The sequence below is a fragment of the Somniosus microcephalus genome, unplaced genomic scaffold (genome assembly GCF_052327205.1).
Source record: "Somniosus microcephalus isolate GS21.2 unplaced genomic scaffold, FLI_Smic_1.0 unresolved_chr7, whole genome shotgun sequence".
NCBI classification, from domain to species: Eukaryota; Metazoa; Chordata; class Chondrichthyes; order Squaliformes; family Somniosidae; genus Somniosus; species Somniosus microcephalus.
Window position 1 is genome coordinate 16362324 of NW_028225185.1, and position 10747 is coordinate 16373070.

At 51.0% G+C, this 10747-nt stretch overlaps 1 protein-coding gene across 2 annotated transcripts in view; it reads left to right on the forward strand.

Moving 5' to 3' along the window:
• LOC147086581 (zinc finger and BTB domain-containing protein 7B-like) overlaps positions 1-4848 on the forward strand; it is a 172570-nt gene extending 167722 nt beyond the window's left edge. For both annotated transcript variants that reach the window (XM_085978726.1, XM_085978725.1), the window contains one exon: positions 249-4848. In XM_085978726.1, coding sequence (XP_085834852.1) covers positions 249-1077 — 829 coding nt within the window. In that variant the 3' untranslated portion in view covers positions 1078-4848. The remainder of the gene's footprint in view (positions 1-248) is intronic.
• Positions 4849-10747: the final 5899 nt, after the last annotated feature.

Below are 10747 nucleotides of genomic sequence, written 5' to 3' on the forward strand. Positions count from 1 at the left end.
CCTCCCAAAAGATGCTGACTCATGCTTGCCATAGTGTCGTGGGCACCATTCTCCACATGTACGCCCAGACAATGGGTGTCAGTTGGATATTCGATCGTGAAAGGCATCACGGGTCGACCCTTACTTTGCCCGCACCCGAAATTCGCACACACCTGTTCTAGCGCAGGGAGCGGAGGGCAGTCGGGAGTGGGTGAGAGTGGCGAAGAGCTGTACTTGCACTGACCTGGTCTTGTTTCCCCTGTCTGCAGAAACGACAAGCTGAAGATCCACATGAGGAAGCACACGGGGGAGCGGCCGTACGCCTGCAGCTGCTGCGACGCCCGCTTTCTCCACAGCTACGACCTGAAGAACCACGCGCGGCTCCACACCGGCGACCGGCCCTTTGAGTGCAGCCAGTGCCGCAAGGCCTTCGTGCGGCTCGACCATCTGCAGCGGCACCTGAAGGGGCAGAACTGCCTGGAGATCCGCACCAGGAAGCGCAAGGGCGACGGCGAGGTCAGCGGGGAGTGCCCGGGAATAGACGGCGGGTTCCCGGAGGACTACGAGATCAAGAGGGAGCGCCCGGGGATAGACGGAGGGTTTCCGGAGGAGTACGAGATCGAGAGGGAGCGCCCGGGGATAGACGGAGGGTTCCCGGAGGAGTACGAGATCGAGAGGGAGCGCCCGGGGATAGACGGAGGGTTCTCAGAGGAGTACGAGATCAAGAGGGAGCCCCCAGGAACAGACGGAGGGTTCCCGAAGGAGTACGAGATGAAAAGGGAGCCCCTCGGAACAGACGGAGGGTTCCCGGAGGAGCACCAGGTCAAGAGGGAGCGCCCGGGGATAGATGGCGGGTTTCTGGAGAAGTACGAGATGAAAAGGGAGCCCCCGAGAACGGACGGCAGGTTCCCGGAGGAGTACCAGATCAAGAGGGAGCCCCCGGGAACGGACGGCAGGTTCCCGGAGGAGTACCAGATCAAGAGGGAGCCCCCGCAGACAGATGGAAACTTTGGCGTCGATGACATGCAGGATTGGGGCCACGTGAGCACCGCATGGGATCACGAGTCCGAGGAAGGCATCCTGGTGGATCCATCGTAATCTTACAGAGCAAAGATATATTTTTATAGAAGGGTTGCAAAAAAACCCGCCCCCTCCCGCTAAAACCGTTGCACATTGTCCACGTCACTGGCCATGAACAAGGGCTGTATGAGGCAAGGTTTTGGTATGCTTTAAGCCGCTGGTCACAAGCGTCTACCCCTATGCACCTTTTTATTCTTGGGTTAAGTGGCAACCATTGAGATGAAACACTCTCTCTGTCTCTCTCTCTCTCTCTCTCTCTCTCTAGAACAATTTAAAGTTAACTATATTTCGTTTTTATTTTTTTTGGCAATATCCTATACGTGGTCTCGCGTTGACCGTTCGGCCAGCGCGCACTGGCAGCGACCGAAGGACTGTGTTGCGACGGATGGTGTTTGTCGTCCTCTCCGATGATGTGTCCAACGCACAAGCGTAAGTGTAGGCCGCACCCCTAGCGTGCACGCTCAGTGGAATCTAGTTATCCACAGGCAGTGGTATCGGGCACTCTTGCGGGCAGCAGGGGAAAGGAGGGAGGCGCGCTTTCTTTGAAGCAGTGGCTACGAGGTGTGTAGCGGCTGGGACCAGAGGGTAGAAGTTGCCCTTGGTGGTATTTTTTTGGCCACGCCAACCTGCCTTCTTCACCAAAATGCGTTTGAGATTAAACCAGTGCGCCACGCCGACGTGAACTTCTGCCCTCTTGGCTTCCGCTCCTCCCGGCTCCCTCTTCTTGGAAGGTGCCTCACCTTCTCTACTGCTGCTGCGGCCCTTCACTGACTGCATGCTGGCACCAGACAGCGTAGGACATGGCAGGCGTTGGTCAATGTTGATGCACCTTTGTACTAACCCCCATTGTTCAGCTGTTTGCAGTGACCATTTCCAAATCACAGGAGGACTTGCATTTTGTTTTCCTCATTGCACCGATCTCACTTGAAACGTCTACACTTTTTTATATAATATATATATATATATGAGAGGGCAAATGGGCGGAGTACTGAACAAGTCACTCGCCAGCAATCTAGTGTACCTGCTCTTTTTTTGTAATAGATTGCAAAGCGGGATCACTAAACGGTAATGACGTTATTGATCATTGGGATAGCAGATGTGAATCCACAGGTTTGTCACCTGACCTTACGGTGACTAAAGTAGACATAGATTTGAAGGATTAATATATATCTAAATTATATATATATAAATATATTAAAAAGTATAAATTTTGCTGCCCTATGCTTGTGTGCGTGAATGTGAGACAATATCAGCGACATATTAACAGCAACCTATTTAAATTCTGATCAGGAATGGAACCTTTATTCAAAACCTGAGGTTTAGAAATCTTGATGTACCTTCAGTATGATTGCACACTGTACACCGCTGCCTCTTTTTAATGTGCTCTCTCTCACTCTCTCCTACGCTCCCTCCCTCTCTCTCTCTCTCCTACTCCTACTCTCTCTCTCTCCTCTCTCTCTCCTACTCCTACTCTCTCTCTCTCTCTCCTACCCTCTCTCTTTCTCTTACTCTCTCCTGTTCCCTCGCTCCCTCTCCTACTCTCTTTCACTCTCTCTCCTTCACTCTCTCCTACTCTCCTTCTCCCTGGCTCTCTCCTGTTCCCTCGCTCCCTCTCCTACTCTCTCTTTCACTCTCTCTCCTTCACTCTCTCTCTCCTACTCTCCTTCTCCCTGGCTCTCTCCTGTTCTCTCGCTCTCTCTGCCGCTCTCGCTCTCTCTGTTCGAGGCATGTAGTTTGCCCGGTGAGCACATTCCTACTTCCAAACCAATGCTGGCCACAGATCGATGCTCCCAAGAGTTGCGCACCAAGTGGCAAGTCAGACTGCGTTATTTTAGTCTTTACTCACTTACCGAACACTGTGACATGAACTTAAAACATGAGGTTGTTGATCACTCCTCGTACCCCTCGCCCCGACAGAGAAATCTCCAAATGCACTTTTTTTGGGGTACCAATAACTAGGACAATTGATTTGACACTGTGCAATATTAATTGTAGAATCATGCAGCACAGGAGGAGGCCATTCGGCCCATCGTGCCTGTGCCGGCTCTTTGAAAGAGCTCTCCAATTAATCCCACTCCCCCCTGCTCTTTCCCCACAGCCCTGCGAATCTTTTACCTTGTATTTCTCCAATTCCCTTTTGAAAGTCACTATTGAATCTGCTTCCACCGCCCTTTCAGGCAGCGCATTCCAGATCACGACAACTCGCTGCGTAAAAAAACATTCTCCTCATCTCCCCCTCTGGTTCTTTTGCCGATTATCTTCAATCTGTGTCCTCTGGTTACCGACCCTCCTGCCACTGGAAACAGTTTCTCCGTATTTACTCGATCAAAACCCCTCATGATTTGGAACGCCTCGATTAAATCTCCCCTTAACCTTCTCTGCTCGAAGGAGAAGAATCCCAGCTTCTCCACAATCACTGAAGTCCCTCAGCCCCTGGGACCATTCTGGCAAATCTCCTCCGCACCCTCTCCAAAGGCCTTGACATCCTTCCTAAAGCCCAGAATTGGACACGAGACTCAAACTTACACAGCAAATCTCCCACATTCGGACGCTGATTGGCTGCCCAAAGCACCTCCGTCTCTCTTGCAAGTATAAAAAGCAATGTCGAAACGGTCTTTCACGTGAGGCGACGCGGTGGGCAAGGGGCACCTGAACGGACTGTTTCTAACTCGAGCTAAATCTGCCCTGGGAGTGTTTTTGCTACTGGGCGTGAATGACGAACCATTCTCCAGCACCAAAGACCATCGCGACCCTTGGCAAACGGCCCCTGAGAAATGCAGAGCAAGAATTCAGTGTCTTGATTTTGTCCGTGATTTAGTCTCCTGGTTTGCGCGGTCCTGGGAGTCGCTCGGTGTGAATTCCCGCCCTGCTGTTCGCTGCGGGTTACCACCTTGTGCAGTTGGGAGAATTTTAACTGCGTTTCTATTAGCTTGCTGTTCCCACTCATCGTCTTTTTTAATGATTACTCGATGCTTTGCAGGTGTAGAACTGTATTTAAAAAAAAAAAAAATCTACTTCAACTTTTCCACTCCAAAGATTGATACTTGAGCTTTGACCAAATGCTTTGAGCTCCTTCTGGAGCGGAATGTAACGCAGTTTTAGGCACAGGAGAGGGAGAGGGGAGGGACACAGCTCATTAATGGGACCTAACGAGCTGAAGGAGAAGGAATATTATTGCTTGCAGATTAGCAAGGAGCGATCATGTCCAAAACCGAGACTAACTCACCCAGCGCACCCTCAAGGGAGAACTTCCAACGGCGCACTGAACACCCCTTCCACAAAGGAGTCAAAACGTTTTTTTTAACGTTCGAGTTCCAAATATATAATCGGGTTAAATAAGAAGTATAAAACAAATCACAACTGCCAAAGTTAGGAAATCAACACCGAAATTGTTGGAAATATAAAGTACGACCGTGGGCATCAGAGGAAGACAGGCCAATGATGTGGGCTAAATCCCCTGCCCAGGGCCCCTGGGGAGGCCTCTCCAGCCCGGGTATCAACTTGTCTGTCTCTCTTCCAGATACTGGGACAGTGTAGAGGGAGCTTTACTCTGTATCTAACCCCGTGCTGTACCTGCCCTGGGAGTGTTTGACGGGACAGTGTAGAGGGAGCTTTACTCTATCTAACCCGTGCTGTACCTGCCCTGGGAGTGTTTGATGGGACAGTGTAGAGGGAGCTTTACTCTATCTAACCCGTGCTGTCCCTGCCCTGGGAGTGTTTGATGGGACAGTGTAGAGGGAGCTTTACTCTGTATCTAACCCGTGCTGTACCTGCCCTGGGAGTGTTTGATGGGACAGTGTAGAGGGAGCTTTACTCTGTATCTAACCCGTGCTGTACCTGCCCTGGGAGTGTTTGATGGGACAGTGTAGAGGGAGCTTTACTCTATATCTAACCTGTGCTGTACCTGCCCTGGGAGTGTTTGATGGGACAGTGTAGAGGGAGCTTTACTCTGTATCTAACCCGTGCTGTACCTGCCCTGGGAGTGTTTGACGGGACAGTGTAGAGGGAGCTTTACTCTGTATCTAACCCGTGCTGTACCTGCCCTGGGAGTGTTTGATGGGACAGTGTAGAGGGAGCTTTACTCTGTATCTAACCCCGTGCTGTACCTGCCCTGGGTGTGTTTGATGGGACAGTGTAGAGGGAGCGTTACTCTGTATCTAACCCGTGCTGTACCTGCCCTGGGAGTGTTTGATGGGACAGTGTAGAGGGAGCTTTACTCTGTATCTAACCCGTGCTGTACCTGCCCTGGGAGTGTTTGATGGGACAGTGTAGAGGGAGCTTTACTCTGTATCTAACCCGTGCTGTACCTGCCCTGGGAGTGTTTGATGGGACAGTGTAGAGGGAGCTTTACTCTGTACCTAACCCGTACACTGTACCTGCTCTGGGAGTGTTTGATGGGACAGTGTAGAGGGAGCTTTACTCTGTATCTAACCCGTGCTGTACCTGCCCCTGAGAGTGCCCTGGATGCCTGAAGTGGGAGTGTGTCCATTTCCCAGCACCAACATCTCTCATGTTGATAGCACAAAGGAAAAGTTTGAAGCAAAAGAACTCTTCGATTATACAGTGCGTATAAATCCTTCATTTCCTGATGTGTGTGGGTCTGAGCTGCAGTAGCAATGCATTCCTCAGATGTACAGGGCCTGATTTCCTCCTGTAACTGTTAACTCCGTTCTTCGCGACCCAGTAAAGCTCTGAAGAGGTGACTCACACAGCTTGGAATGATTAATAAAGCTCTCAAGACTCTCCAACCGCACCCTGTTCCTTAGATCCTTTTTGCGAGCCCCCAATGGCTGTTTGTATTTTAAAAGAATTTTTAATCTTCCTGTCCAGTGAGCCTTGGGTTGCTCAGTTGCTCCAGCGCCAGACTGGTTGGCTCGAGTGCTGATGCCGGAAGGGCCCAGCCGTGATGGACGAAATGAGTGCCCTCAGTGTGTGGAGGCCGGGCAGGAGGCAGCGTGGGCTGTGCTCGGTGCTTGCCGCCGTCCTTGGCAATCTCTGGCTGCTGGTACTGGAAAATAGGGGTAGTGCTGCCTCGTGCTTCTGGTGGCGATGGAAAGTGTCTCTCGCACTGGCTCTCTTCTCGCTGCCCCCTCTCCCTGGCTCTGGCCCTCCCTGCACGCGCTCTACCCTGTTCTCTCACCCGCTCACTCTCCCTGCACGCACGCTACCCTGTTCTCTCTCTCTCGCTCTCTCTCTCACTTGCTCTCCCTGCACGCTCTCTACCCTGTTCGCTCACTGTCCCTGCACGCATGCTACCCTGTTCTCTCTCTCTCGCTCACTCTCCTGCATGCACACTACCCTGTGTTCTCTCTCTCTCTCTCATTCTCTCGTGCTCTCCCTGCACACTCTCCACCTTATCCTCTCTCTCGTTCACTCTCTCACTCTCCCTGCATGCTCTCTACCCTGTTCTCTCTCTCTCTCGCTCACTCTCCCTGCACGCACGCGACCCTGTTCTCTCTCGCTCTCCCTGCACGCTCTCCACCTTATTCTCTCTCTCCCTGCACGCTCTCTACCCTGTTCTCTCTCTCTCGCTCACTCTCCCTGTTCGCTCACTCTCCCTGCACGCACGCTACCCTGTTCTCTCTCTCTCTCTCTCATTCTCTCTCGCTCTCCACCTTATTCTCTCTCTCCCTTCACGCACGCTACCCTGTTCTCTCTCTCTCTCTTTCTCTCTCGCTCTCCACCTTATTCTCTCTCTCCCTGCACGCACGCTACCCTGTTCTCTCTCTCTCTCTCTTTCTCTCTCGCTCTCCACCTTATTCTCTCTCTCCCTGCACGCACGCTACCCTGTTCTCTCTCTCTCTTTCGCTCTCCACCTTATTCTCTCTCTCCCTGCACGCACGCTACCCTGTTCTCTCTCTCTCTTTCGCTCTCCACCTTATTCTCTCTCTCCCTGCACGCACGCTACCCTGTTTTCTCTCTCTCTCTCTCATTCTCTCTCGCTCTCCACCTTATTCTCTCTCTCCCTGCACGCACGCTACCCTGTTTTCTCTCTCTCTCTCGCTCTCCACCTTATTCTCTCTCTCCCTACACGCGCTCTACCCTGTTCTCTCTCTCTCTCTCTCATTCTCTTCACTCTCTCACTCTCCCTGCACGCACGCTACCCTGTTTTCTCTCTCTCTCTCGCTCTCCACCTTATTCTCTCTCTCCCTACATGCTCTCTACCCTGTTCTCTCTCTCTCTCTCTCATTCTCTTCACTCTCTCACTCTCCCTGCACGCACGCTACCCTGTTCTCTCTCTCTCTCTCTCTCTCTCTCTCTCTCTCTCTCTCTCTCTCTCTCTCTTATTCTCTCTCTTCACTCTCTCACTCTCCCTGCACGCACGCTACCCTGTTCTCTCTCTCATTCTCTCTCGCTCTCCCTGCACGCACGCTACCCTGTTCTCTCTCTCTCGCTCTCCACCTTATTCTCTCTCTCCCTGCACGCACGCTACCCTGTTCTCTCTCTCTCTCCCTGCACGCTCTCTACCCTGTTCTCTCTCTCTCTCTCTCTCTTATTCTCTCTCTTGTTCACTCTCTCACTCTCCCTGCACGCACGCTACCCTGTTCTCTCTCTCTCTCATTCTCTCTCGCTCTCCCTGCACGCTCTCCACCTTATTCTCTCTCTCCCTGCACGCTCTCTACCCTGTTCTCTCTCTCTCGCTCACGCTCCCTGCACGCTCTCTACCCTGTTCTCTCTCTTTTCGTGCACTCCCGCCATCCCCTTTGCTCTCCCTCTCCTTCCTCCCCTTCGGCCTCTCTTGCTTGGGCACTAGCTTTCTGTCCGCTCCTTCCCTTCCCAGCCATCAAGTCTTTACCCCTTTCGGAAATGATCGTCCTTCCTTTCCCCACCATCTCTTAGCCACTGGGCCCCTGCCGGCAGCTGCTGATGAAACCCCGCTCCCCATTCAAGACAAAGTAAGGGCTTGCATTTGAAGGGCAGATTTCCGAGAGTAGGTTTTGACTAAATAAAAATGATAATTTGGGTTTAACTGCACAGTGAAACATTGCATGTGCAGGGAGGTCAAATTCCACAGTCTGCTGGCCTGGGGTTCATTTATTGTTGGGTCTAGCCCAGCAGAAAGTATTCCTCTGACACCGTGTCCCAGCTTTTCTCATCTTGGGTCACGTAAGTGCGTACCATGGAGCCTCGGTGGGGGCCCATAGACATCGACTGTGCAGCCCAGAAACAGGCCATTCGGCCCAACTGGTCTGTACTGCTGTTTAAGCCTGGTTTAACCTGAAATGCGGAAGGAGTGGGCCGGCGAGGCAATTAATAATTTGGGACAAAATCCCAAACATAACCGAGACCCTCGAACATGCAGAAGAATAAAATGGAGACAGAAATATTAATTTTTCCCCTATGTCTATATTTTTTTTAAAGGTATTTTATCTACTCGCTACCTATTTAAATATAAAATAAATGTAAAAGCATTTTTTTTGCATTTACATAGACAGCACAGACACAGGCCAACTGGTCCCTGCTCCACACCAGCCTCCTCCCGCCCCTCTTCATCTCACTCCATCACCATATCCTTCGATTCCTTTCTCCCTCATGTGTTTATCCAGCTTCCCCTTAAATGCATCGACGCTCTTCACCTCAACCACTCCCTGTGGCAGCGAGTTCCACATTCTCACCACTCTCTGGGTAAAGAAGTTTCTCCTGAATTCCCCATTGGATTTATTAGTGACTCTCTTATATTGACGGCCCCTAGTTCTGGTCTCCACAACAAGTGGAAACATCTTCTCTACGTCTACCCTATCGAACCCCCTTCATAATCTTAAAGACCTCGATCAGGTCGCCCCTCAGCCTTCTCTTGTCTACAGAAAGCGGCCCCAGCCTGTTCAGTCTCTGAAACCTGTCCCCGTTAATCCCCGTGTATCTCAAGTTGCTTATGCTAATGGATCTCGGTGTACTGATTCAGGATTTAAGGTGCGAGGAACAGCCTTTCCCAAACCGCCAGGCCCAGGAAAATTCAAAACGGGACAAACTGGACGAGCGCGAAATAGCAAGGGCTGGGGGGGGGGAAGTAGAAGTGGGCTGTCTGGGCTTCAAGGTCTAGACTGCCAGGGCTTGGCGGACACCGGGGCTGCAACTTTATCACCTCCCTCACTCGAATGGCCTGCAATATCTATTCTATTGAGGTTCTCTGTCCCTGCCACTAGATGGCACCAGAGCAGTCGCACAACACTTTTTTTAAGCTTCAAATCAAAGTTTCCTTCAGTTTACGCACTGATTTGCACGGTGCTTGTGGGTTTAATACAATGGCCCAGAAATTCGGGTCGGGGGCTTCCCGCGGGTGCAAGCCCCCGGACCTGCACTTACCTTGCGCGCCGGCAGTTGAGCTGTATTGCCCCGTGGAATTCCGCTCCGGGGCCTGCTCCAACTCCCGGCGCGCTGTGCTTGCTTGTCCCGGGGCGTAGTTAGTGCGATGTGTCCCCTGGGATCACGTGAGCCATGGGCAGCCAATCAGAGGAGGGAAAAGCCCATTCATAAGATTGACAGGCAGACCTGTCTAAACTTATGAATATACGGGCCCCAAAATAACAGTAAACCTTCAAATAATTTTTTTTTTAAATCACACTTTTTAAATAAACTATAAATTACATTAAATAACTATTTTAAACAATAATTTAAATTTTTGAAAAAAATAATTTTATAAAAAACAGGGCTAAAAATAAACTTACCTTGCTTTAAAGTATTTAAAAATAATAAACCTGTGGAAAAAATGTTTTAATTTTAATTAATTGACCACTTACCTTTTAAAATGCAGGCCTTACGCCTGGTTTTTACATTTCTAAAATCTAAAGACTTACCCTCACGGAAAAACCTGTTTTTAAAAAAAAAACGTAAGTTCAAAGCGCACGCACAGACTCCCGCGCGCACGCATTCGACCTCTGAACCCCTTCGTTCAGAGGAACGGAAGTGCCGGTTTCCCGTGCATGCAAGGAACCGGCACTTCCATCGGGTCCACGCGTGAGTACCCCGTGCGTACTCGCGTTGGGACCCGAATTTCTGGGCCATTGTGATTTTTGGACGTGCTGTGGGAGTAATGCGTGTAGGGACCGGGTGCTAGGGTTTGGATGATCAGCCATGATCTCGTTGAATGGCGGAGCAGGCTCGAAGGGCCGAATGGCCTACTCCTGCTCCTATCTTCTATGTTTCTATGTTAAGAGTTGAGGCAGTTTGTGTCCCGGGACGAGGGAGGTGGATTAAGAGGTCACGCCTTCACTAATTGCTGCTTTCCATGTTGAGCTATTCTGCCGTGTGCAGTGGCATCTGTGGTGTGGGGTTGAACTGGGGTCAGCCCTGGCTCGGTATCGCTCGCCTCTGTGTCAGAAGGTCGTGGGTTCGAGCCCCCACTCCAGAGATAGAAACATAGAAGATAGGAGCAGGAGTAGGCCATTCGGCCCCTCGAGCCCGCTCCACCATTTAATGAGATCATGGCTGATCATCCAAATTCAGTACCCTGTCCCTGCTTTCTCCCCATATCCCTTGATCCCTTTAGCCTTAAGAAATATATCTAACTCCTTCTTGAATATATTTAATGAATTGGCCTCAACTGCCTTCGGTGGTAGAGAATTCCACAGGTTCACCACTCTCTGGGTGAAGAAATTCCTCCTCACCTCTGTCCTAAATGGCTTACCCCTTATCCTTAGACTGTGACCCTGGTTCTGGACTCCCCAACCATCAGGAACATCCTTCCTGC